Genomic DNA, 26,657 nt, shown 5'->3' with positions numbered 1-26,657 from the left:
TGCAGATTTCTGCCCCCTCGTAATCATCTCCTAATTTCCTCCATATAGCTCAGTATAGGCAGATGCAGAGGGGATCCCTGGGAGCTCTGACAATGAGCCAGTTAATGAAGCGACAGCTGGAACATCAGTCTAGCGCCCCCCATAACATCAGCAGCTGGGACACTGGTGGGTCAAGCTTTTTCTTCTTGTTTTACCTCTCAGATTAGCTAACGCCACTTTCCCTGTGTCCCCTCTGCTCCCTTGTTAAGGAATAGAGATTTCCCCCTGTGTTCTGTGGTTTAAATAATCTAAAAAAAAAACAACCTAAAGTAATTAATAAGTCTAGTTAAACTCCCCAAGCATTCTAGAGCCACCTGTTCTCCCATCTAGGCTGGTCCGCTCTCTGTCTCTCCCTTTTGTTTTTCTCCAAGACCCAGATTCCAGATATGTACTAGGTTATCTACCTGGGAGTTAAACCCTGTATATGCATAAAGGAGAGAATGGAACTGTGATTTCATGATGCGAATTAAAAATACAAAGCAAAACAGCGGGTCATCAATATTCCCTATTTTATAAACCATAAAGTACCCCAAGTTAGGGGCTATCGATAGCAATAATTAGCGTCAGCTTAGTGACGCCCTGGTCTGCCGGTAGGTTTGGGAATGTGAGCCGTGCGTGCCAGGCAGCCGGGTGGTCAGGCTGCGCCGCACACCCTGTGCGCGCACGGTGGAGGTGCGTCTACCCCCAGTTAGCAGGAAGAACTGGCTGTCATGCCCTGTCTATTTCCCTCCGTGCGTGTGCCACTTCGGTGGTTATGGCCCCAATCTTGCTCGTTGGAGTGCCTGCTTTTCTCGTTGTTGTTTTTTAAAATGAAACGGATCATTTGGGTTACATGATTATATGTGTGAAAGCACTTTGCAACATGCATGCATGCACTAGGAGACGACCCAGGTTTTATCACTCTGACCTGAGGGCCAGCGTTTGGATTGGGGTAATTTATTTTCCTGGTTAGTACTTTCCGGCTACAGTTATATGAGGTTATTTCATTATCCTTCCTGTGACCAGATAGCACAATGTCCACAAAGCCAAAATCTTGAGATATTGTTATTTTTTCAAAACCACACTAGTTTCATACATTTCACTTTATTTCCCCCCACTGTTATCCAGGACAAAAGAGCTGATGTGGATAACTAAGTCCTACCACACACTGTAGTCAACCCTACGTTTAACAGATAGGCTCAGCTCTCCTGGCCTTTACGAGGGTTCTTAACATTTTATAGTTCAGTGTTTTATCTTTTAGTGGTAGGTGGGAGTGCGTAATGACATGGCCAAAAGCCAGCGGGCAGGAGTGACGAGGAGAAAGACATGGGGTAACCAACCTCGAGGGTGTGGGTGAAGTTCTCCGGTCCACACCCAAGAGGACTGTGTTTCTCTCTTTGCTAGATGGAGAGAAACAGTTTCCTTTGTGTAAGGAGCTGAGAATGAGAGCTTGTGTTTGGTTAGCTCTTCAGTCATTAAATGCCCAGCTTTTGTTAGGCCGACCTGGGGGCTCCGGAGAGTAGTTCACCATTGTGCTGTTTTCTATGGCAAGCAGCTCAGCCTTAGCTAACCATGTTAGCTTCTGACTCCCATTACAACCCAGTTTGATTGACTCGGCAGCGATAAAAAGGCAAATAGAGCTCAATTTCCGATCTAAATTTTGAGCTGAGAAAAATCTACACGACGCCAAATAACCCATTTAACTGAACTGGTCACTTTTCAACCAAGCTTCAGCCTTGTTCGCGTCACTCTGGCTTCTCATTTAATACTTGCCACTTACGTGTTGTCTGAATTTCTTTCATCTGAGTTTGCCTGGGCTCATTTTCCACCCTCGAAGTTGGTTCGGTAGTCGCCAAGTCCAACTAGAGCGTCATGTCAACATTCCTGGTTTTGTTAGTGCCATGAATAGTTCTCCCCAAACCCAGGGGCAGAGGAGAGTCGATGAATGTGTGGTTCAGTGTTAGGTGGCATGCCTCTTCGTACCACATGTGCTGATTCAGTGACTCACTGGAGAACAAATCCTCAAAAGCACAACTCTGGTCATGTGGACGCACGGAGAAAGGCAGCTTAAGTAAAGCACGGGTCACGACCGATTCACCTCAGGATGCCCCTGCTCGCTCCCAGAATGCACGTCTCTGCTCCATCTGTCCACACACATCTGATGGCTTACTTCTTCGCTTCATCTTCCCTATGAAACGAACGTTCCCCACACGCCACTTCTCCGCTCTTGCCCCTGACCCTCAGCCCTCAGTCAGACGCCTGTCATTTCCTTGCTACCAGGTCCCCGTGTTTCCTGTATGACCATTTCGGTCATTGCCCCAAATGATCGCTTATGCATTTCTTGATTTGCATAAAACATTTCTTTTATGGCTGTGGCATTAGCCTTCCATTTTTTCATTTCATGTCAAGAGAGATAGGAGATTTGAGGTTTTTTTGGGGGTGGGGTGGGGACTAGGCTATGTTTGATGGTTTTAGATGTTCTGCTTTTAATTGCATTTCATAAGCCTGAAGGGCAGGTGTATAGTGAAACCCCAAACAGCTCTACCCTAAAAAGTAGGATGTTTCCTGTAAATATTAATAATCAGCAGTAATGATGACCAAATAAATAAACAAACTGCCCCAAGAGATTATTGGTTAAATTCTTTGTATTGTGAATTGTGCTAAATTGACCACCTTGAAGACTGAGATGCTCCATTTATCCACAGAACAGACACAGCCCGGGAAACGCCAGTGTAATGTGCCCACGTGCCTAAACCCTGACCTGGAGGGACAGCCCCTGAGAATGAGAGGTGAGTTGAGTCACAGAACCTCAGAGTCTGAGAAGCGGAAAGAAACTGCCTGCCCGTCACCGAGTCATCCAGCAGGTGCTGAGGTCTCTTGTGTAGCAGCTTCACGAAGTGGCTCCGGCCTTTGCTCAGACCCCTCCCGGGGGTGGTAGTGCATGCCGTCTCCCCTCTGAATACAGCCGACTGGAAGTTCTTCCTCTTAGTGACTTTCTGACCCCTGGGACCGCACAGAACAAGTCGAGTCTCTCTCAACAGCCACCCATTGCTGACTCCCTCAGTCTTTTCTAGACCGCACGTCCCTGGGTCCTTATTCCTCCCAATATGTATCAGCGCCTCCAGATCGTCCTGCACCTGCGTCTCTGAGCGTGGTCCGGCTGATCTGTGTTCCTGCGGGAGTGTTGAGATCGTGGATGAGCGTCTTCTTTTCCGCTGTCTGAAACTGCACCGAACATGCACTTGACTTGATGCTGCTCATAGGAGCAAGTTTGTGCTAAGAGCATTAGGATATGTATTTTTAAAACTTATCTCATGGCTCCTTAATCATTACTTTTCTTCTCCTTTTCTAATTCAGAAAGCAGTTTAACCTATCATTTGTAAAAAGCAAAAATGAATTATGACCATATCTCTTAGCTAGTGCCTTAGGTCAAGCAGACCTACTACTCTGGACCGCATCTCTCTTCTGATTTCCCTAGGAATGAGGCGATGGTTGTCTCTCAATTTTGCTGACGTTTGCATGGCATCGAGTAGCAGTTTTAGTCCCTGAATCTGACGAGAGGGGACTTCTCATTTATGGGCCTAGGAAGAGCTTTTATAAGCAGAGATCAGGGTGGTGGAACAGACTCTGATGCCTGCCTGTGACCCTATAGGGACAGTCAGCAGCAGCATGCGTGGAGTGAGGTGGTGAGAACAGAGACAGACGGTGAAATGAAGAGTCCGCGGATGCAGCTCGGATACTAATGTGCGCCTGTGTGCTCTGAGACAAACCAGCGCCTTCACATTTTCTCTTACCTCCAGGGTTCCCTGAGTGGCTTTTGTCAAAACCTCCAGCTTTGACTCTGGGTTTTGGAGGAGGTCCCATCTTTATTCTAAAGTTTCTAAGAATCTTCTATTTCTGTCCTTAGTTCTGGTTCCCCTACTAAATAGGGGAACCCATGTGCTCACTGGGTATTCAGTGGGGGAACCAGAGGTGGTGGCACCGGAACTGTTGTCAGCAGTGCTGGCATTTCCCGCCTTCTCCTGGTACATGGCTCTTTGCTTTCACATAGTTAACAGTATTCGGAAATTCACTGATTTGGCTAGTGTTGCCTGGTAAAGTGACCTACCTGCTGTTATAAATGACTGCTTCACAGATAATGTGCTGTCATCTAAAAAAACACACACACACACAAAACCTCATGATGCTATTGTCAAAAATACCTGCTTGTTGGCATTTGTATTGGATAATAATTGGCTTATAACCGCCCAGATGACTTTGATTCCCTCCCTTTTCTGGACTTGAACTATGATTTCTGTATAATAATAATGGGCAGTCATCTTCTGAAAGCTTCGATTCAGAGGCTTTCTAAAAAATCAATTTCTTATGCTCTGACTGTGTATATACCACCCGTATATCTAACGGGCTGATGTTCTCCACGTTTAGCACTGGTGTTTGGGAATCTGGTAGACATGGTCTGTCAGCGTTCAAGAAATGTACATTAACTATTGGATGTCAACGTCCTGTGGTTTGGTTTCTCGAAGCACTTCAGGCTGTTTACCTTACTGCTGAGTGATCAATCCTGTCTTCTTTTATCTTGGCCCACTGCTTGCCTTTTCTACTATTCACCAGTTTACACACATGCTTATAGTAAATACTGTTGCCTCCACTCCAAAGTACATCTTTATGAAAACGATTAGAGATCTTCGTTAATAATATACACTTAGGAAAGAGTAGTGTCTCAGAAACAGCTGATAAAATAGCAGTGAAATTTGAGTTCCTGTGTGGGATCTCTGGGTATAAAGATATTTTCAGACTCCTTCCCTCGGCCTCTTGGGTCTGCAGGTTCAGGCTCCCCATAAACACAGCGTGTAGCCTTTGATCAGCCCAGGCAGTCTGCGTGGCCCCCCACAGCAGTTTGACTCTTCAAAGGTTTCCACACCATTTTTTTTCCTCCCTCAGATTGAAACACGTCGCCCACTTGGCTAGGTTTCTAAAATCTTTATGTTGATGCCCTCTAGAAAGCGATTCTCTGAATTATTTCCTTTCACCTACTTAAGGAAAGAGCATACAGTTAGAGTTTGTTTTTCAGCACCGAGTTACCAGTTCCTTGATGAGAAACAGATTCATCACTATCAGGGTTTTCTGCCTGCTTTCCTGTCTGAAGAATTCAGAGTCTCAGTGTTTTCTTGTTTCTCTTTTTTTGTAGAGTAGGACATCGCTCTGGATTGTTGCTTTGGGATTCCTCTCGGAGTGCCTCGTTTCCACGCCCCGGGAGAATCTCACAGTCTCCTACAGAACATGCGTGTCTGGCACCGCTGCTTTTCTTTTCTTTTCTTTTCTTTTTCTTTTTGTATTTTTCTTAAGTGAGAAGCGGGCAGGCAGAGAGACAGACTCCCGCATGCACAGGATCCACCTGGCATGCCCACTAGGGGGCGATGCTTGGCCCCTCTGGGGTGTTGCTCTGTTGCAACTGGAGCTATTCTAGCGCCTGAGGTAAAGGCCATGGAGCCACCCTCAGTACCCGGGCCAACGTTGCTCCAATGGAGCCTCGGCTGAGGGAGGGGAAGAGAGAGAGAGGAAAAGGAGAGGGAAGGGTGGAGAAGCAGATGGGTGCTTCTCCTCTGTGCCCTGCCGAGAATCAAACCCAGGACTCTTGCACGCCAGGCCGATGCTCTGCCACTGAGCCAACTGGCCAGGGCCACCACTCCTTTTTTTAATGGAGAACGGTCTCCTCAGTGGAAAGGCGTCTCTCCAAATGTACTCATCACTAGAGCATGTGGCTGAGATTCTTGCCTCCGATTTCTTTGAAGGCATAAAACCCCCGAATTTTAAACTGGGTGGTATTGATTGGCTGAAGGCCCTTCAAAAACACTTGCTATTTTATTCTTAAATATTTCAGTTTGAAAAATGAAGTCTTTTGCTTTGGGGCTTGTGATAGTGATTTCCAAAGTAGAAAAGCATCCTGACATTTCTTAGCTCAAACATCTCTCCTTACTTAGAGGTGTGAAGTTCTGGGATCTTGTTCCTCTCCTTTCCAAAATGATCCACAGTTTCCTGTGGATACATGTTTGTGGTTTTAGAAGCAGTAGTGTATAGGAAGCTTCCGTTTATGCCTAGGAAATAAGGGTCATAACACAGTTAGGGTGCTATCGAGTAGTTTCCCCCCTTTTTCCATCTTCCTCCTAGTCCCCTGTTGGCAACTGAACTCTGATTTTTTTCAAGGTCAAGAAGCAGAGAGAGCGATAGGAGTCTAGTTCTTAAATTCCTATAAGCAGAAACAAATCACAATCTCTTGAATTCATTTTCCTCTTGAGGGTTTGTCACAATGCTGTTGAGCTGTTCACATTACCTCCTGGTGAATGTGATCTTCGGAGGATTTATGAGAGGAGCACTGGGCTTTCCCTGGCTCCCAGGAACAGATCTTTATTCACCGGTTGTCTGTCTGCTGCTTGCCCAGGGGCCACGAAGTCCAGCCTGCTCTCAGCACCCAGCATCGTCAGTATGTTCGTACCCGCACCTGAAGAATTCACAGACGAGCAGCCGACGGTGATGACTGACAAGTAAGCTCGCGGTTGTTTCCTTCACCGTGCTTGCCGAATTTGAGTTTGCTTGCTGGGGTTATGAAGAAGCATCAGAGGAGGCGTGCTGTGATTTGCTCTTCAGATTACTGTAGCCATAGTGTTGCTATGCCTTTATTGTTCTAGAAACACAGTATCATGGGGCAGCTTCTGTTCACGTCAGGGCATTTGTAAAAATTTGGACGAATGCAAATAATGTCCACTTACTGATTATTCTTAGCAATAATTTTACACACGTAAAACCTCACCACCAAAAACCTCAAACTGTCAGTATGGGACTACGTTTGAGACGTGCTCCCTTATTCCTATTTTGCCAACAGAATCTGTTCTCACAATCTCAAACTGGTTATGTCACTTCCCAGTTTGTCAGCCTTCAGTGTCCCCAGATTGCTTACAGGATAAAGTCCAGATGCCGTAGCTTACAAGGGGCTTGTCGGATTGCGAGGGCGTGGCTGTGCCACGCAGCACCAGGGCTCTTGGCCACGCCTCCTCATCTTCACCGGAGCGTGCCGATGTGTTCTCTCCACTCTGATTTCATCGGCACCCTGCTCTTTGTGCTATCTCTGCCTGGTGAACTCCTATTAATGCTTCAGGACCCAGTTTAAGGCAGATTCCCTGCTCTAAAAGGCAGAATTAGTCATGCCATTCTCCAAGTTTCCATAGTATTTTAGGCACCCGTCTATTCTGCCGATTTTAATTGTTTAGTTGTTAGCGCATACTTGCTCTCTGATGGTTTCTGAGCTCCTTAGGGACTGGGACACTTCCTTCTATATTTTATACTCTAAGCTCCATACACACTGCCTGGCACATAAATGCTTGCTCAGTGCATATGATAAAGACTAGGGGTTATAGAATTTTAGGTTTGGAGAAATCCCCTTGGGCCAGGGAGGCTTCCTGGTAAAGGTGACCCAAGTGACAGATGGGGCAGGCTTGTGACAGAAGGAGATTGGAAGGGGAGGTAGAAGGCGCTGGTGTGAAGATCCACTCGGCTGGCACAGCTGACGGTCATGCCTGAAGACGTGAGGGCGCCGTGCGCAGCAACAAGCCTTTGAATGTCCACGCGGGGAGCACCTCGCTGCTTGTGGAGGACGCTTCTTGGCTCCTGCTTTGATACAATTTCCCCATAGCGTGTTATTCCCCAAGTCCCAGTCTTCCCAGTTGCCTTCCTGGTTGCCCGTGTATACATACATTCCGTTTCTCTTCTTTTTTTTTAGTTACAAGTGTGACGCCTATGTTTTTAATAAGTAAATTCGTAAGGATATATTTAGGAAGTGTTCAGATGGAAGGATAACAATAGCAATCATAGTTTGGGTTCCCTGCTCTTCCCAGGAGACTTCCCTTTCACATTAGAAAGCTGCCCAGCTGTGTCTGGGGAGGGGAGCTTGGGCTTTGGTTGAGATGAAGTCAGCTGAAGACAAAGAGCATCAAGTTGTAAGTTCCTTAAGAGTGGCTGCCACTGCGCCTTTACATAGGACGCTTGGTAGGCACAGTGATTTTATCAAACTGACCCTAGTGGTTGAGAAAAGACGGCCACCCAGGCTCCTCAGGCTTTCTAGAGTGTTCTGTTGACTACCCATCTCCCACCCACAAATAGGACATTTTTAAATTAGAAAACGTAGTAAAGCTTCCATTTGTGTCTAGGCATTTTTCATTTTTAATTTCAACAAATGAAAAAAATATCTAGTTTCTGACTGTCCGTAGCAATAATTTGACATGCGTAAAATCCTTCCCCCAGAAGCTTTAAACTGGTAATCCAACCGGCTCTCATTGGAAAGGGGAGCAGCAGTTCTCGTAGCAGCCAGTGGTTTGTGTACCAGCCAGATGTTTGTGAGCTGAAAGGGTGTTTTCTGTGGTCAGAGGAGCCCTGCTGGTTTCTGCCGCGCGTGCTGGCTGTTTCTGTGTCTATGGTGAGGGTGGCATTGGAGTCACCTATTTATTTCTAGAGTGAGACTGCTGACCTCCTTTGGGGGACTTCTCTAAGACTCAACAGAAACGACCGTATGTGACCTGTTTGTTACTGTAGTCATCACTGGCATTCATGCAAGCCCCCCTCTGACTTCTTTGCAGATGCCATGACTGCGGGGCCACCCTGGAAGAGTACGATGAGGAAACCCTGGGGCTGGCCATCGTGGTCCTCTCCACTTTCATCCACTTAAGCCCGGACTTGGCCGCCCCGCTCTTGCTGGACATCATGCAGTCTGTGGGAAGGTGAATGCCGGCTTCTGTTTTGTTTGGTCGGAAGGAGCCTTATTCAATTTCCATAATGAAATAAAAACCACCAGTTCAAAAGTGAAACTTTTAGTAACCTTATCAATGCTTGAGCTCTGTGGGATCAACTCAGACTAATTTTAAAAACCAAAGGCACCAAACTTCTGGTTGAGTTCCCCAGCTGCGTCGGGTCACCTGCCACAGTGCCCGAGTGAAGCCAGAGGAAAACACACTAAGGAGACAGGTGCTTGTTGTCTGCCTTTATGAGCGAATGTATGTACAGTGCTCAGAACTGTGTATAGCTCTGAGTGAGCACTTTATATGCTTTAGATATTGTTAATCTCTCCTTGCCTGTTTTAAGATGGGTTCGCTGGGCATTTTGTAATCTCGGGGCGGCTCACTTAATTATGCAACTGGGGCATTGGCAGATGAGGGGACAGATGGACGTGGAGCAGCCTCACAGTTCTGACTCGGGAAAAGGAAGGATGCACACATTCGGGGGATGGGACCTTCTGCATGGCTGAGGGGAGATTAAACTGAGCTGCTTTGAACATTTTCCTGTGAAGAAACTTCCATTTAGTAGATGGGACCTAAGAAGAAAGTTCTCCATGCATGTAAGTGAGGTTCAAATTCAGTCACAAGTACTAGTCCTAGCACAGACAGCTGATGGGAGAGGGTTGACTTGATTCCCACGTTTTCAGTCTGCACGGGCACGGAGCTGGGTGTGTTAGGCCGAGGGCATTCGACCAGGTGCTGGCTGTTAAAGTGCTTTGTGGCTTGGTTGTTGAAGTGACATGTAGAATAGCCCGGTCGCCATACAAGATGGGACATGATTAAGAGCCGTCATGTGTGGTATGAGTAGTAAGTGCTCTAGAAGTTTAGACAGAAATGATTTCTTAGGGAGGTTCTCTCGGAGGAGACGGGAAAAACTGGACTCCGCAAATCCTCGGTATTTGAGGGAGGAAAAGAAAATGAATCTTATTGGAGCTAAAATGAATCTTAATTTTTTTTAAATGAAAAAATGTTGATTTCATGGTAAAAACAGACAAGAAAACATTAAAAACCCCTTGACCGTAAAAGTATATGACTTTATCCCCCTGGCCCCAATTTTTCTGTCGCATCCTTAGGAATGTGTGGTCAGAGATGGTGTAGCTGTTCTCTCTCTCACACTTACAAATACCCAGTGTGCAAAGTAAGCGATGGGCACGGGGAGATGGAGAGATAAGAACAGATGAATTATTTTACTTCAGCCCTTGATTTTAATATAACCCTAATAATCGTGGGCTGAATTTTGTACCAACCATCAACAATACCGTGGAATTTAGTTTTCATTAATGCAAGGTTACAGTTTCTGTTGTCGGTACTCTTCAGTTTTTAGAACAGATAGAATTATCGTTCTGGTCTGTTACCATCTCCTTGAAATAGGTGATCTGGGTTGTAGTTGATATATAGAAGGGTTTTATTTTATTTTTTGTTTTAACATTAAGAAGGAATAAACCATATTCAAGCACAGCCAACCGTTAGGATGGAAACACATGAACTCCGAAGAAAAGCAGAGGGGAAACAGGAGCAGTTCCATTTTACATACATGTATTTTACGTGTACATTTTACATGTCCATGTATTTAAACCTTCACCTCTTCTGAGTCGACTGGCAAGAGACAGGGAGAAAACCTGGACAGCAACCTCCCAGAACTCTTAGCATCCTAAGCCTGATCACCAGACCCGCCAAGGAGACAGATTCAGCCGCCATCTGCCTTGGGCTTCCTCCCGTGCCTCAGTTCTACCTGAGGTAACGTGGCCGTGCGAGCGCTCGGTTTGTGGATGCTGGTCCCCCGGGGAGGATGTCCAGGGTGCTCAGAGAGCACACAAGTTCAGCATGACTTCCTCACTTGCCACACAAGCCGTTCCGTGTGATTTTGCTCTCTGTTTACATCCCTTTTAAAATTTACCACCCCTTTCTCTGGATACAGCCTTCAAGATCACATTTGCCCTGTACCCTTAATTACTGTTGATTTTGTTCACAATGTTTATCTTTTCCCTGTAGTATTTGTTAGCGCGAGAGGACCATGACCAAAGCAGCTGGAATGGTGTCTGGTGTTCGTGGCTGCTGGACCCTCTGTTGCTCTCCAGATGTGTTCTTGGCTCAGCTTGCTTCTTGTGGTGTTAAGAAAATAAATTTTTAGCATTCTCTTTGTTTCTTCAAATAGCCTACTGATCAAGGCATGTTTTTCTAAACCCACCAGTGCGGTATATTCTCTTTCTTTCTTTCTATACCTAGAGATTATTTCTGTGTGTACATAACCATGTAATTATACTTTTCAGAAATCACATGTTATATATTGATGACTCTACCTAATACATTTCTCTTTTTCAGTATATCCTTTCAACCCAACACACAGCTGACAGAACCCCCTACTACCCACTTAACTATCGTAGAGAGGCTCTTAGAATTTGTGACTTGTTTGTGGTTAGGTTTCAGGGGTTGTATGCAAAGAAATGAATTTTGAGTTGAGTTGATATGGAGATAGACTGAGTCAAGCGCTGTTCTGACACCCGTCAGACCCGACTGCAGAGGCCGTTTTATAGGTTGGCTGGGTATACTAAACCAATGTAACTGTATGCATTTTTGTGGAAATATCTGACGATGCAGAAATCAGGTCTCAGGAACTAAATTAAGTTGAGCCTTGGAGACTGGCCACTGTGTGTTAAGGGAATTGCCAACAGTTTCATGTCTTGCTGTCTAAACCAGCGCTACAGAGGGTCCCACCTTAGTGCTCATGCATTTCATCATGAAGACCTGAGATATTCATGTGACTGTTTCCTTTTTCCCTAGATTGGCGTCCAGCATGACATTTTCTAATCAAGCAGAAAGGTAAGGTCCTAAAGTGAGCCCACATCTCACTTTCTTTTTACCTCTTGTGTTTGTTCATTCCATTTCAAAAACACCAGAGTATACACCAGTGGTAGTCAACCTGATCCCTACCGCCCACTAGTGGGCATTCCAGCTTTCATGGTGGGCGGTAACGGAGCAACCAAAGTATAATTTATATAAATAAAAAGATAGATTTAACTATAGTAAGTTGTTTTATAAAGATTTATTCTGCCGAATTTAGCGAAAATCCGACATAAAGTACTTGGTAATTATTATTATATGCTTTAACTTGCTATAACTCTGCTTTATAAATTTCATAAAGTAAAATTACTTCCCTACTTTATAAATCACCATTACTGTGGAACCAGTGGGTGGTTAGAAAATTTTACTACTAACAGATACAAAAGTGGGCAGTAGGTATAAAAAGGTTGACTACCCCTGGTATACACCATGGAAGGAATATTGTTAGGTTCAGTTGCAGCTCCAAAGAGCTCTTTTTGCTTTTTTTGTTCACTCATTCATTCATATTAGCCAAAAGTATTTTTAAGTTCACTACATACCAAGCATTGTGCTAGATATTATACTTAGGTTTCAAGTAGGGGCCAAACTGACATGATTCCTGCCCTTGTAGGGCTTACTGTCTCTCTGGGAGGCAAACATGAATAAAATATTTGCACAGGTTTGTAACTGTAAACAGTGCTAAGTGGTGTGGCTACAGTGGGGAGAAAGGACCAGAGGAGAGCAAGGATGGACACCATGTGTGACTTTAGGCATGTTTATCCCTCTGCTTTAGCTTCCTTATCTGTGAGAGAGATGGACTGATATATGACCTTCCTGTGCCATGGGAGTATCTGTATGGGGTCCAAGAGATGCAGTATATGCGTCAGCATAACTAGCAGGTCTCACAAATATCAGATAGTGTTGTTACCACACTTCTATAATGTCAAGTTTTAGGGATGTTTGTCTTCTTTTTTGTGCTCTATTTAGTCACAGAATTTCTTGTTTTGCTTTTACTTTATTCCATAACATTTTATTATGAATAATTTTAAACATACTGCAAAACTGAGAGAATTTGATAGTGCATATATCTATCACCTAGATTCTACAATGAACGTTTCATTTGCTTTATCACATAACCAGCCACCTATCCATCCTTCTGCCCATCCACCTACCCATTTTATTTCTGGATGCATTTCAAAGAAGTTATCAGACATACCCCCTCCTCTCCATGTTGTTCAGCAAAGTTGTTAACTGAAGTTTGATTTTTGTTTATGGTTTTTTTTCTTCTAATGCAAAGTTTACGTACAAGAAAGTACAGATATGTTAAGTGTACTTTAACTTAAGTTTTTAACAAACACATACAGCTGCATACCTCAAACCTCTGTCAAAATATAGATCATCGCCTCAGAAAGTTCCTTCATACATCTCTTCCCAGTCAGTCTCCACACCCACAGAGGCAAACACTATCATGAGTTTTTTCCACTATAGAGCTTCATATAAATGGAATCATACTGTATGTGCTCTTTTGTGTCTGACTCCTTTTACTTAGCATAATGTTTTTGAGATTCATTCATGTTGTTACATGTATTAATAGTTAAGTTTCTTTTTCAGAGCTGACTAGTATCCCATAGTTTATCCATTTTCTTATTGAAGGACATTTTCACCCTTCCTAATTTGGGGCTATTATGAAGCTGTTATGACCATTCTTGTAGAAACCTATTTGTAAACAAGTGTTTTTATTTCTTTTAGGTAAATACCTAAGAGTGGGATTATTGGTTTACGGAATAGGCGTATGTTTCATTTTATGAGACACTACCAGAACTTCCCCTTAAAGTGGCTGTGCCATTCTGAATTCCCACCAACAACGTATGAGACTTTTGGTTGTTCCACATCCTTGCCAAAAACTGGTGGTGTTGGTCTTTTTAATTTTAGTCATTCCAGTGGATGTCGCATTATAGTTTTAATGTGCATTTTCCTGATGACTAATGCTTTACATATATTTTCAAGTAGTCTTCCTAACCCTCACTAAATATTCTTTTGCACATTTTTAACTGGGTTTTAACCTTTTTATTATTGGGTTACAAGACAGCTTTATATATCCTGAACACCAGTCTTTCATTAAATTTTTTTGGAGAATATTTCTTTTTTTTTTTTTTTTGTATTTTTCTGAAGCTGGAAATGGGGAGAGACAGTCAGACAGACTCCCGCATGCGCCCGACCGGGATCCACCCGGCACGCCCACCAGGGGCTACGCTCTGCCCACCAGGGGGCGATGCTCTGCCCCTCCGGGGCGTCGCTCTGCCGCGACCAGAGCCACTCTAGCGCCTGGGGCAGAGGCCAAGGAGCCATCCCCAGCACCCGGGCCATCTTTGCTCCAATGGAGCCTTAGCTGCAGGAGGGGAAGAGAGAGACAGAGAAGAAGGAGGGGGTGGGGGAGGGAGAAGCAAATGGGCGCTTCTCCTATGTGCCCTGGCCGGGAATCGAACCCGGGTCCCCCGCACGCCAGGCCGACGCTCTACCGCTGAGCCAACCGGCCAGGGCCTTTGGAGAATATTTTTACCCAGCCTGGCTCGCCTATTCCTTTTCTTAATAGTATTCTTTAAAGAGAAGTCTTTAATTTAAATGAAGTCTAATATTTTAAAGTTTTAAAACAATTTATAATTATTGCTTCCTGTTATTTGTCTAAGGAATCTTTGCCTTTCCTCAAGTCAAGAAGATATTCTTCAAAGTTTTACTCTTAAAATTTTTATGGTTTTAGCATTTATATGATCCAGCTCAAATTAAAAATGTGGTGTGAGGTAGGGGTTGATCTTTCTTTTTATTCATGTTGATATCTAGTTATTTCAGCACCATTGAAAAAATGACTTTCCCTTTACCCACTGGATCACTTTGGTGTCTGTTAAAGTCAAATACCATGTTAGGGCCAATCTAGTTCAAGGCTTTCTATCTTGTTTCGTGGGCCTATATGCTGGTTCTTCAGCTGGCACCACACTGTCTTGATTACTGTAGTTGCACAGTCAGTCCTGAAGACAGAGAGTAGGAATCATCTGACTTTGGTCATCTTTTTCAAGAAGATTGGTTTGGATATTCTAGGTTCTTCACATTTCCATGTAAATTTTAGAATAAGCTACTCAATTTGGGATGGGGGGAGCCTTCTGGGATTATATTGAAACTATAAATCAGTTTGGAGATAACTGATACCATAAAAATATTGAGTCTTTCACTTAATGATTGTGTATATATTCTCATTTCAGCCTTTTTTTTGGTGTCTCTCCACAACGTTCTGTGGTTTCTAGTGTAGATGTGTTGCACATCATCTGTTAAATTTATTCCCCCAAATTTTGTTTTTATAATTACAATGTAAATGGCATTTTAAAAACTTTAATTTTCCAACTTTTTGGTGCAATTATATTAAAGTATAATTGATTTTTTTGGTATTAACATTGTAATGTAGTAAGCTAAGTTCACTTAGTTGTAGTAGCTGCTTTAAGGCATTTGTATGTAAAAAAATCATTTAATCTATAGTTTCACCCCTCTCTTTCTGATTTTTTGCACCTTTTATTTTACTTTATTGCCCTATTGCAATGGCTAGGCCTTCTAATACAATAATAAAGATGTGTGTTCCTGCTACTGTAGGAAAAGCATTTCGTATCTCACCATTAATTATAAGTTTTCATAGATGCTTTTTACCAGACTGAGGATTTTTCTTTTCGTTCCTAGTCTACTGAGAAATTTTTTTTTTAATTTTTTTTTTTTTTTTTGTATTTTTCTGAAGCTGGAAACGGGGAGAGACAGTCAGATAGACTCCCGCATGCGCCCGACCGGGATCCACCCGGCACGCCCACCAGGGGCGACACTCTGCCCACCAGGAGGCGATGCTCTGCCCTCCGGGGCATCGCTCTGTTGCGACCAGAGCCACTCTAGCGCCTGGGGCAGAGGCCAAGGAGCCATCCCCAGCGCCCGGGCCATCTTTGCTCCAATGGAGCCTCGCTGCGGGAGGGGAAGAGAGAGACAGAGAGGAAGGAGAGGGGGAGGGATGGAGAAGCAGATGGGTGCTTCTCCTGTGTGCCCTGGCCGGGAATCGAACCCAGGACTTCTGCACGCCAGGCCGACGCTCTACCACTGAGCCAACCAGCCAGGGCTGTCTACTGAGAATTTTTTATCATAAATGTATGTTGAATTTTTTTAAAATGCATTTTTTGTATCTATTAAAATAACTGTATGATTTTTGCTCTTTATTTCTTAATGTATTGAATTCCACTGATTGGCTTTTGAATATTAAGTCATTCTTACCTTCTTGAGATGAATTCTATTTGGTCATGGTCCATCATTCTTTTATTTATAGTTGGATTAAATGTCTGTGAAGGCTATTCATCTATTTATTTCTTTTGTTGTTGTTCCTTCTTGTTTTTTGTTTGTTTTGTAATGACTTTATCTAATTTTCATTTTAGGGCTGTGTTAGCTTCATAAAAGAAGTTGGGAAGGGTTTCCCTAAATTTTGAGTGTGTTGTGTTTGGTGTTATTTCTTCCTGAAGAACATTTTTGACCTACAAGCATTTCGGGGTAGACATGGCATAATGAGACAGATGAGGTGGGAGGGATGGTTTACCAGATATCAAATGGGGCTCTTTGATTTCCTCTTTATTCCTTCTGGTAACCCAGCCCTTAATTCACTCTGGGACCATCCTTTCTAATATCTTAATCTGAGGCACAGGGCTGCATAACCATCTCTTGGCTCCCTCTTTTTTTTTTTTTTAATATTAATATTTTTTTATTAAATTTAATGCAGTGACATTGATAAATCAGGGTACATATGTTGAGAGAAAATATCTCTAGATTATTTTGACATTTGATTGTGCTGTATACCCCTCCCGCAAAGTTAAATTGTCTTCTGTCACCTTCTATCTGGTTTTCTTTGTGCCCCTCCCCTCCCCTAACCCCTCTCTCCTTCTTCACCCCCTCCCCCCTCCCCCAACCCCCCCCACCCCTGTTGCCATCACATTCTTGTTCATGTCTCTGAGTCTCATTTTTATGTCCCTTCTATGTATGGATTCATCTCAGTTTTTTTTCTGATTTACTTATTTCACTCCGTATAATGTTATCAAGGTCCATCCATGTTATTGTAAATGATCCGATGTCATCATTTCTTATGGCTGAGTAGTATTCCATAGTATATATGTACCAAAGTTTTTTAATCCACTCGTCCTCTGACGGACACTTGGGCTGTTTCCAGATCTTCGCTATTGTGAACAATGCTGCCACAAACATGCGGGTGCATTTCTCCTTTTCGAGCCGTTCTATGGTGTCCTTGGGGTATATTCCTAAAAGTGGGATAGCTGGGTCAAAAGGCGGTTCGATTTTCAGTTTTTTGAGGAATCTCCATACTGTTTTCCACAGTGGCTGCACCAGTCTGCATTCCCACCAGCAGTGCAGGAGGGTCCCCTTTTCTCCACATCCTCGCCAGCACTTATTCTGTGTTGTTTTGTTGATAAGCGTCTTGGCTCCCTCTTTTGACATGCAGAGTTGGTGTAGAGGGTAAAGGGGAAAACTGCACACATCAACGCCCTATCTTTATTACAAGTATTAATTTGGAGCACCTCTTCCCCCATAACCCCTGACACAAAAACCCTTCCCAGCTCTCCCAGTAGGAATGAACATCTCCCTCCCTGTATTCTTCCTCTGAGCAGCTCTCTCTCTCAGCTGGGGACACTTTCTGAGAGGATCCTGCTGACAATCTTCATCGTGGTTCTAGTCCGGACTCGGCCATTCTCTGGACTGTGGCCTTTGCAGGTCACCTTTGCTCTCTGGGCCTCAGAGCCCTCATCCGTACACTGGGGTGGCTGGGGTTGGCCTGGGACCACCCTGCCCTTTCCGGGTTCTCTCTAAAAAACTGATGAACAGGAGTCTTAGAATATTTCATCTCACTGATGAAAGTGATAATGAGATAGTCCGTGAGTGGATTGGTGTGTAAACGCCTGAACTCTAAGTAAATAAACCCCTAAATGCCGGCTGTTGGTTCCATGATTTCTTGTCTCCCCCCCTCCAACCCCAGCATGATGGTCCCCGGCAATGCGGCGGGCGTGGCCAAGCAGTTCCTGCGCTGCATCTTCCACCAGCTGGCCCCCAACGGCATCTTCCCGCAGCTCTTCCAGAGCACCATCAAAGGTAACCCCGCTGCGGGGAGCGCGGATGCACGCGGGGCCAGCGAGGAACCTGGGCCCCTGCTGAGTCTGCCCTTTCCCTTTCCAGACGGGACTTTTCTACGGACGCTGGCCACGTCTCTGATGGACTTCAACGAGCTGAGTTCCATTGCTGCCCTCAGCCAGCTCCTGGAGGTACGTTTGCTTTGATGACACTCCAGGTCCCTGCTGAGGAAGGAGATAACTTAATTTAGAAGTTAAATTGTTTAATGTACATGTAAAATAATTTAAAATTTAAAAATTAATTTTAAAACTTGCTAATGAATAGGCACGTGTCAGTTAGACATTGCTGTTTTGTATGGGTTTGCTATTTATTTAAAGCTTCTGGCCACCCTCGATTAAGGGGTGGGTGCCGACCACGGAGCGCTCAGCGCCCAGAACTGCCCGCCTCTCCAAGTGCGGCGGGGAGAGCGCGGCGCACGGTACCGTGAGACTTGCAGTCCAGTCTCAGTCTCGCTTATTCCTTGTATCGCGAGATTTGGATTCATGTCCTGTTTCTTTGATGTGTCGCTGGACTTAAAGTCAGTACTCAGCTCCACTGCTCCCTCGGCGTATTCTGAGGCTTGGATTCAAGTGTCAGGTCCTCTGCTTATTATTATTAGCTCTCTCAGCCAGCTGGGAGTGTTGGCAGATTGCCACGGGGACTCTGCTGCTGGTCATTACTCTTAGTCTTTGGCCAGTAGTTTCCCGCAAGCATCATTCATTGTGTCTTTATAAGCACCTAACCACGCCAATTGTACATCTTTAAAAGATGTTTTTCTTGCTCACAGTTCACTTTTTCTCACTGAGTCAAAGATCACCATTTTTCCTTCCTCAGTTTGTCTGATTGTGTTGATTTTTCTTAGTATTCCCGCCAGTTGCTATGATTGCCCTGTATAGTAGTCAGACAACACAGTTATTGCCTGGATATGTGATTTTTAAAAAACTGATTTTTGCCAAGTAGCTGCGCAAATTCCCACGCTGTTTCAGCAGTTGACTGCCTATGCTTTTGTGTTTTAGGGTCTAAATAACAAAAAGAATTTACCAGCAGGGGGCGCTATGATACACTGTTTGGAAAACATTGCTACCTTCATGGAGGCTTTGCCCATGGATTCTCCTAGTAGCCTCTGGACCACAATCAGCAATCAGTTTCAGACATTTTTTGCCAAGCTCCCTTGTGTGTTGCCTCTGAAGGTAAGCTGAGCCCAGTATTTTATTGTATGTTACTTGTTTCTGTTTGCAGATCATCTGTCTTGAGTGATTTAATATTTAATAAGAGGCTCTATAGAAACTGTTAGCCACAGCGTGGAGAATATTATTTAGGTTGTTCTCTCGAAATGTGACAGAATTGACAGCAATACACAGTGGACATTTTGACTTAGTGATTTCATGTTTCCAGTTTATTTAAAAAAAAAAAAGCCAGGAATACATTAAATTGTGTTTATCTAGAAAATTTTCTCAAGTGGATATTAAATAAATCATAGGTAAATAAATAAAGTTTTTATAAAAGAAGATTAGACTTATAATGTAAAGCTACAATTTTTGAAGATTATCTAAATGGAAGTGATTGCTGTGTATTTCTGAATAAAGTTCTAACGACCAAAAATTAAAAAAAATTTTTCCACTGATTTAAGGGAGAGAGAGATAAAGATCAACTTGTTTTTTTTCACTTAGTTGTTCCATTTAGTTGTGCATCATTGATTGCTTCTCGTTTGTGCCCTGACTGGGGGTTACACTCATGACCTCTGGCACACCGAACTGAGGCTTTATTCGCTGAACCAAGGCCAACATGGTATTCTTTCTTTCTTTTTTTTTTTTTTTTTTTTTTTTTTTTGTATTTTTCTGAAGTTGGAAACAGGGAGGCAGTCAGACAGACTCCCGCATGCGCCCTACCGGGATCCACCCGGCATGCCCACCAGGGGGTGATGCTCTGCCCATCTGGGGCATCGCTCTGCTGCAACCAGAGCCACTTTAGCGCCTGAGGCAGAGGCCATAGAGCCATCCTCAGAGCCCGGGCCAACTTTGCTCCAATGGAGCCTTGGCTGTGGGAGGGGAAGAGAGAGACAGAGAGGCAGGAGAGGGAAGAGATGGAGAAGCAGATGGGCACTTCTCCTGTGTGCCCTGGCCGGGAATCGAACCTGGGACTCCTGCACACCAGGCCGACACTCTACCACTGAGCCAACCAGCCAGGGCCTAACATGGTATTATTGACGTCTTTATACCCTCTTCTTTCTAGCCCATCCTCCGGGAATACACACACAACTACCTAGGTAGACATCTGATAGCCTGAGAACATACTCAACACGAGCCCATTAAATGTGACCACAGAATCCTATATTGTTAAAGCTGGAAAAGACCTATAAAAACTGCCCTCCAAAGTCCCCGTTTTCTAGATGGGGACTACAGATTCGGAGAGGTGGTGGCAGTGTGAGGATTAGAATTCAAGTGTCTTGACTCCCAGTCCAGTGTCCTTTTCACTGATAGACTTGTGGAGTTCTCCCAAAGCAGGGGTCAATGGAAGACATTCGGTCTATTGCAGGGAGAAAGAGGTGGCTGGTAGTGGCTGTATCTCTGGTCTGTGAACCTCATTGTTCTGCAGGCTTTTTGTGCTCTATGCAAATCACAGATAGAAGTAGTCAACTTGTTAGTGAATCCCTTGTTAATCCAACAGGTGAAGTTACATGTGAGTAGCACCTCTTCTAAAATGAGTGTCACGTGAGGGGTGGGAAGTAAAGATGGACAAATATATGGTGACGGAAGGTGATTTGACTGGGTGTTGGATACACAACACAATCAATAATTCAAATGCTGTAGAAATGGTTACCTGAAACCTATGTACTCTTATTGATCAATGTCACCCCATTAAATTGAATTGCCTAAATAGAAATTGTTTTAAATGCAAGAAAAAAAAATGAGTATCACATGTACATAAAATATTTTATAAAGACCAACCACCTCTGATAATACCTTTTTCCAAATTGGCAGATTTGGAAAATGTGACCCCCCCCCAACATAGGTACTGTAAGGGTGATAATTCAGGGACCTTTAGCTTGGTGTGTGCTGTTTCCTTCGAGTTTGAAGTTACTGTGAAAAGCTGGAATACTGAGATCTTTATGGTCTATCATATCCTTTGATTCCAGTCTACCCACGAGTCCAGGGTGACAAATAAATCCAAGCAAAGAGGATTAGTGCTTTGAAATCACATACATATATGGTCACTGTACATAACCACCTAGGAAATCAAGTGCACGCATTTAACTTGGCCACACAGAACCTCCCTAGGACCGGAGAGCCTTCCAAGACCATTCGTTGCTTAAGAGAAGGAATGTGGCCAGTCTGGCAAATTTAAATGCATATGAGCTGGTGCTCTAGTCATAATACTAAAGTTGAACATTGACCAGTTGGAAGCGTTTACCAGCTGCAAAGAACTGGTAAGCCTAATTCGTGACATTCCGCCGTGCTCATGGGGACACTGACTGCCCTAGGAGTGAACTAAGATGAGATGGTAGGGATAATCGAGACCCTTGCCACCTGGAAAGCCCCAGTCCCTTCTAGCAGGGTCGGCTGCTACTCCTCCAGTCTGTTATGTGGGAATGCAGGCCTCATGCTGTAGAACTTCCCATGTTTTCCAAAATGATATTTCCTGGTATTTAAAACACTACGGGGACCCGATGAGCAGCCAGTTTTCTGCCCCTGGTTCAGAGTAATGTAAATGTCATATCGACTCTGGCGGGTATTGATTAAACAGACAGATTACACAGAACAATGGTTCCCTCAGGAAGTACTTGGGAGATACTCTGAATGCTTGTGAAACACGCCCTTGCTGGATCGCATCTGGACACTGCCTCTGATCGGCTTCCGCTTTGTTTTTCATCTTGGGGGGGAAATTGTAAGCCACTGAAAAACCTTCTGTAGTTTGTCCTCATCAGTCTAGAGAAATGGACCACAGATTTTAGTGTGCATCAGTATCCCCAGAGGACTTGCTGAAAAACAGATTCCCGGGCCTTGTTCTGGGAGTTTCTGATTTGACAGGTGTGCGGCCTGAGGATTTGAATTCTAGCAAGTTCCCGGGTTGTAGAGGTACTGCTGGTCCTGGAAGTCTACTCGGAGAAGCACTGGCCTGCTTTGTAGTATCTTAAAGAAGTGACTGTTGTACCCAGAGATCTAACTATAGCCTGCTATTCTGATTTATTTATGACATTGAAGAATATTATCATTTGTTCTTGCTGTAACATTTCCCCCCAATGCCTGTAACTTGATTTTAAAGGTATGTTTTGTTGTGGAATCTTGCCATATACAATTCTAATAAATTTGTAAGACATGATTTTCTTCTGTAGAAAGTTTACTGCTTTTCTCCAGCTTTTTGTCATATATTTTAGTAGCAGAGAAAGGGCAGATGAAACTCGTTCTTATTTGGATTAATAAGCCTAATGGTTTTAAATCGATCTAAGTATTTTTTTTCAACATAGCTTTTTAGTGTACCTCTATGGAGTTGGGCCCATTTAATATCTACCTAAGCACTTGTCTGTTATCCCTCCATACGTTCATCCACCCATTCACCCACCCATCTATCTATCTGTCCATCCATCTATCTCTCAATGCACCCACCCATTCATCTGCCCAATTCTTTATCCAAATCTATTTGCTTTAATTTTAGGGATATATATTTGAGAAATAGTTTAAGAACTCTGTTTAATTATTTAATTGTTTAACATTGTTTAATAAGTTTTTTTTTAACCTGAGAATGATTATTTTTCAACATGAATATATAACATGGAAGACTATAAGGAGGCAGCTATGTCTCAGATTCTGTTTCCTAAAATAAAGGCTTACGGGAAATATACGAAGCAAAGCTATATTACGAGGGTGCTGACGTTTACTTTCTCCTGTTTGTTCACAGTGTTCTTTGGATTCCAGTCTGAGAATAATGATTTGCCTATTGAAGATACCCTCCACCAATGCCACAAGGGTATGTATACAGTTTCAGAAAAAACATAACCTATTCGCGTTTAGATACTTTTTAAGCTAGAAAGGCATATAGCAATACTGAAGAAACAGTCATTGCATACCGAGTGCTTCACGTTCAGTCTCCTTGCAAGTGTCTCATGCGAAGAGCTCTAATATATCACAGCATCACTGTTTATAATCGGTCTTCGCTCTGGGCCGCGTCCACCAGTCTGCCCTCCTTCCTATGAATGAAGCGATCCATCTAAACACAGGTCTCATCACATGAATTTCTTGCTTTAGAATCTTTGATAATCTCTCCTTTCTTTTAGGATAGTGTCCCAAATTCCTTAATGTGGCACACCAGAAGGAGTGTCAGGAACCTGCCAGCCTGTCTTTCCCATTTAGTCCTCGGCCACCTGTCCCCTCCCCCCACGCATCCTGCCTTCGTTCAGAATCGTTACTGTCATCAGAACAACAGCCACTGTTTTTGAGCACTTACCCTCTGGCAGGCATTGTGCTAACCGCTTTACATTTATAATCTTACTTAATTTCATACTTCCTTGCTTTTGCTTAGGCCATTTCCTTTACTAGAAGAGCTTTATCCCCTTGTCAGTGAGGCTTCTCATTCTTCAAAATGAGAATTAGAGTTTCAATTAAAAAATGCTCATATTCTCTGTAGCAACTTCCTCCATATCAGATCCCACGTACTTGACAGAGCTTTCTAAGTTAGCACTTATTTTTTGTTTGTTTTGTTTTGATTTTGTATTTTTCTGAAGCTGGAAACGGGGAGGCAGTCAGACAGACTTCTGCATGCGCCCGACCGGGATCTACCCGGCACGCCCACCAGGGGGTGATGCTCTGCCCATCCGGAGCGTCTTTCTGTTGTGACCAGAGCCATTCTAGTGCCTGAGGCAGAGGCCACAGAGCCATCCTCAGTGCCTGGGCCAACTTTGCTCCAATGGAGCCTTGGCTGCAGGAGGGGAAGAGAGAGACAGAAAGGAAGGAGAGGGGGAGGGGTGGAGAAGCAGATGGGCTCTTCTCCTGTATGCCCTGGCCAGGAATCAAACCCAGGACTCCTGCATGCCAGGCGGACGCTCTACCACTGAGCCAACCGGCCAGGGCAGTTAGCACTTATTTTGTATTGAAGTCTCCTCAGTAAGACTGGGAGCTTCCTGAATTCCACTGTTGTGTCTCATTCACCTTGTTTATTCCTGGCTTCATTTCTGGGCTGCACCATATGTGATACTACAATAGTTTGTAACGCAATGGCTTGTAACTGTCAGTACATATATACCAAGAAGGCACATCTTTTATAACTTTTTGCCTTGACTGGGCTTTTATAGGTTCACGGTTTATGCTGGAAAGTTGTGAAGAGATCATTTGGTCTTATCTGTTCGTTTACAGATAAGGAAAGAGGCTTAGAGAGATGAAGTGTCTTGGCCAAGGTTGCATGGCTTGTTAGTGGAAGATCTGAGACTTGAATCTAGGTCCTTTGATTCCAAGTTCTTTGATTTTTCTGTTGTTCTAAATTGCCCCATCACCGTGCTGCTTTGGTAGATAAAAGACAAATTTCTATGTAGATTTGAATTCAGGCTCCATTTTTTCTTGACAAGTAAGGATACATTATATATTTCAAAAGAGACATATTCCTGTCTGCATTCATCCATCATCCAAAGCAGCAACATTTATATAGAGCAGGGATAGTCAACGTTTTCATACCTACCGCCCACTTTTGTATCTGTTAGTAGTAAAATTTTCAAACTGCCCACCGGTTCCACAGTAATGGTGATTTATAAAGTAGGGAAGTAACTTTACTTTATAAAATTTATAAAGCAGAGTTACATAAAAGCATATAATAATAATTACTTACCAAGTACTTTATGTCAAATTTTCGCTAAGTTTGGCAGAATAAATCTTTATAAAACAACTTACTATAGTTAAATCTATCTTTTTATTTATACTTTGGTTGCTCTGCTACCACCCACCATGAAAGCTGGAACACCCTCTAGTGGGCGGTAGGGACCAGGTTGACTACCACTGATATAGAACAAAGAATTCTGAATCAGCAGTACAATTTAAAAGAATTTCTTTTTAAGATTTTTTTTTTAATATGGAAAGTACTACATGAGTTATGTGGGGGAATACAGACAAATTAAAGACATAATACTAACATGTAGTGAATTTATTTTGTATCAATAAGAAAAAGAATCTCAAAATGCTCATATCCTTTGATTCAGTCATTTATTTTCTGGGAATATGTTCTAAGGATGAAAATGAAGATATTATGCAAATATATATTTATTGGGATGTTATCATAAAATGTGACTTCTGTGGCCATGAAAGTGTATGATTATGAAGAATTAAATAGCATTGAAAATTACTTTTGTTATTATATTAACAAAATGTAAGGTTGTATATGTGTAAGATTTCAACTTATAAACTTGTGTGCAATGAAGAAGGGCAATATAACAAAATGTTATCACTAGGTGGTAGGATTATGGATGCCTTTTGTTCCTTATCTATACTTTCTACAGACCCTGCATTTACACGCTGAGCATGTATTACATTTATTTATTTATTTATTTATGGCAGAGACAGAGAGAGTCAGAGAGAAGGACAGACAGAAAGGGAGAGAGATGAGAAACATCAATTCTTTGTTGTGGTTCCTTAGTTGTTCATTGATTGATTTCTCATATGTACCTTGACCAGGGGACTACAGCAGACTGAGTGACCCCTTGCTCAAGCCAGCAACCTTGGGCTCAAGCTGGTGAGCCTTGCTCAAACCAGATGAGCCCGCGCTCAAGCTGGTGACCTCGGGGTCTCGAACCTGGGTCCTCTGCATCCCAGTCCAACGCTCTATCCACTGTGCCACCACCTGGTCAGGCAGCATGTATTACTTTTATAATCTAGACAGCAAGGACTATAGAGATTGAGAAGTAGTGAAATAATGGCATGGAAGTCTTTTGGAGCCCAGCGAAAAGAATCCTGTCTTCCCTACAGAGCAGTTCTGCTTCTGGAAAATTGCCCTGGAATTTGGGTTTGAATTCCACTTAGTAGTTGTATGGCTTTAAGCAAGTTACTTGCCTACTTAACTGCCTCAGCTGCAGAATAGGAATACTCATGCTTCGGAGTTATGATGCAGATCGTAGCTAATAGTGGTGGAGGGCTCACGGTTGCCAAGTGCTTAACATACATTATCGCCTTTAATTCTTACAACACAATGAGGTGGAGGCCATTATCATACTCATTTTACAGAGGAAAGAACCAAATTACAATTTAAACCAAATCAAACCAAATGAAATGTACAGAGAGGTTAAATCACCTAGTCAAGGTCACAGAGAGCTTGAGTTTGAAAACACGTGGGCGAAACTCTGAGCTTATGTCACCGACTGCTGTAATTATACTGTTTCCCCAGGGCTGTCATTAGAAATATGAATAAGATAAACTTTATGAAAGCATCTAACTCTGCCTGATACTTAGTAGGTGCTCAATACATGTTTCTAAATGGCTTCAGAAAGCACATGGATTGAAACTGACCCTTTATGGGTGGATTTCAGATGGAGAAACCAAAACTGATAGTGCCTTCCTGGTGATCAACATTAGCAGGGAGCTGGATCATGACGAGTTTAGGCTTCTAGTGCTTTGGTGTGCACGTGCAGAGGTTGGCTCGCACTCTGTCACTGAGATGACAAGCTGCTAGAGGCGCTGGATCTGATGAACCCAAAGGTAGATGTCTGGCGATTCTGAGAAATAGAGTGGGAGCTCTAATGCAAACCTCCCAGAGTCTTGATTGCCGGGGGCACATGGGGACAGGATTGGCGTTAGGTAGGTTAATAAATGATGCCATCTGGAAAAGTGGATTTTTTTTTTT

The 26,657-nt window shown here is 43.4% G+C and overlaps 1 protein-coding gene across 4 annotated transcripts in view; it reads left to right on the top strand.

Annotated features, from left to right (window-relative positions):
- UNC79 (unc-79 homolog, NALCN channel complex subunit) overlaps nucleotides 1-26,657 on the top strand; it is a 246,226-nt gene that overhangs the window by 184,806 nt on the left and 34,763 nt on the right. For all 4 annotated transcript variants that reach the window (XM_066276137.1, XM_066276136.1, XM_066276135.1 and 1 more), the window contains 9 exons: nucleotides 49-165; nucleotides 2,724-2,807; nucleotides 6,458-6,560; nucleotides 8,646-8,786; nucleotides 11,622-11,660; nucleotides 17,713-17,825; nucleotides 17,910-17,995; nucleotides 18,860-19,033; nucleotides 22,740-22,808. In XM_066276137.1, the coding sequence (XP_066132234.1) occupies nucleotides 49-165; nucleotides 2,724-2,807; nucleotides 6,458-6,560; nucleotides 8,646-8,786; nucleotides 11,622-11,660; nucleotides 17,713-17,825; nucleotides 17,910-17,995; nucleotides 18,860-19,033; nucleotides 22,740-22,808 (926 nt within the window). The remainder of the gene's footprint in view (nucleotides 1-48; nucleotides 166-2,723; nucleotides 2,808-6,457; nucleotides 6,561-8,645; nucleotides 8,787-11,621; nucleotides 11,661-17,712; nucleotides 17,826-17,909; nucleotides 17,996-18,859; nucleotides 19,034-22,739; nucleotides 22,809-26,657) is intronic.

This window comes from Saccopteryx bilineata, chromosome 4 (assembly GCF_036850765.1).
Source record: "Saccopteryx bilineata isolate mSacBil1 chromosome 4, mSacBil1_pri_phased_curated, whole genome shotgun sequence".
Lineage (NCBI taxonomy): Eukaryota > Metazoa > Chordata > Mammalia > Chiroptera > Emballonuridae > Saccopteryx > Saccopteryx bilineata.
This window is presented reverse-complemented; position numbering and strand designations above follow the sequence as displayed.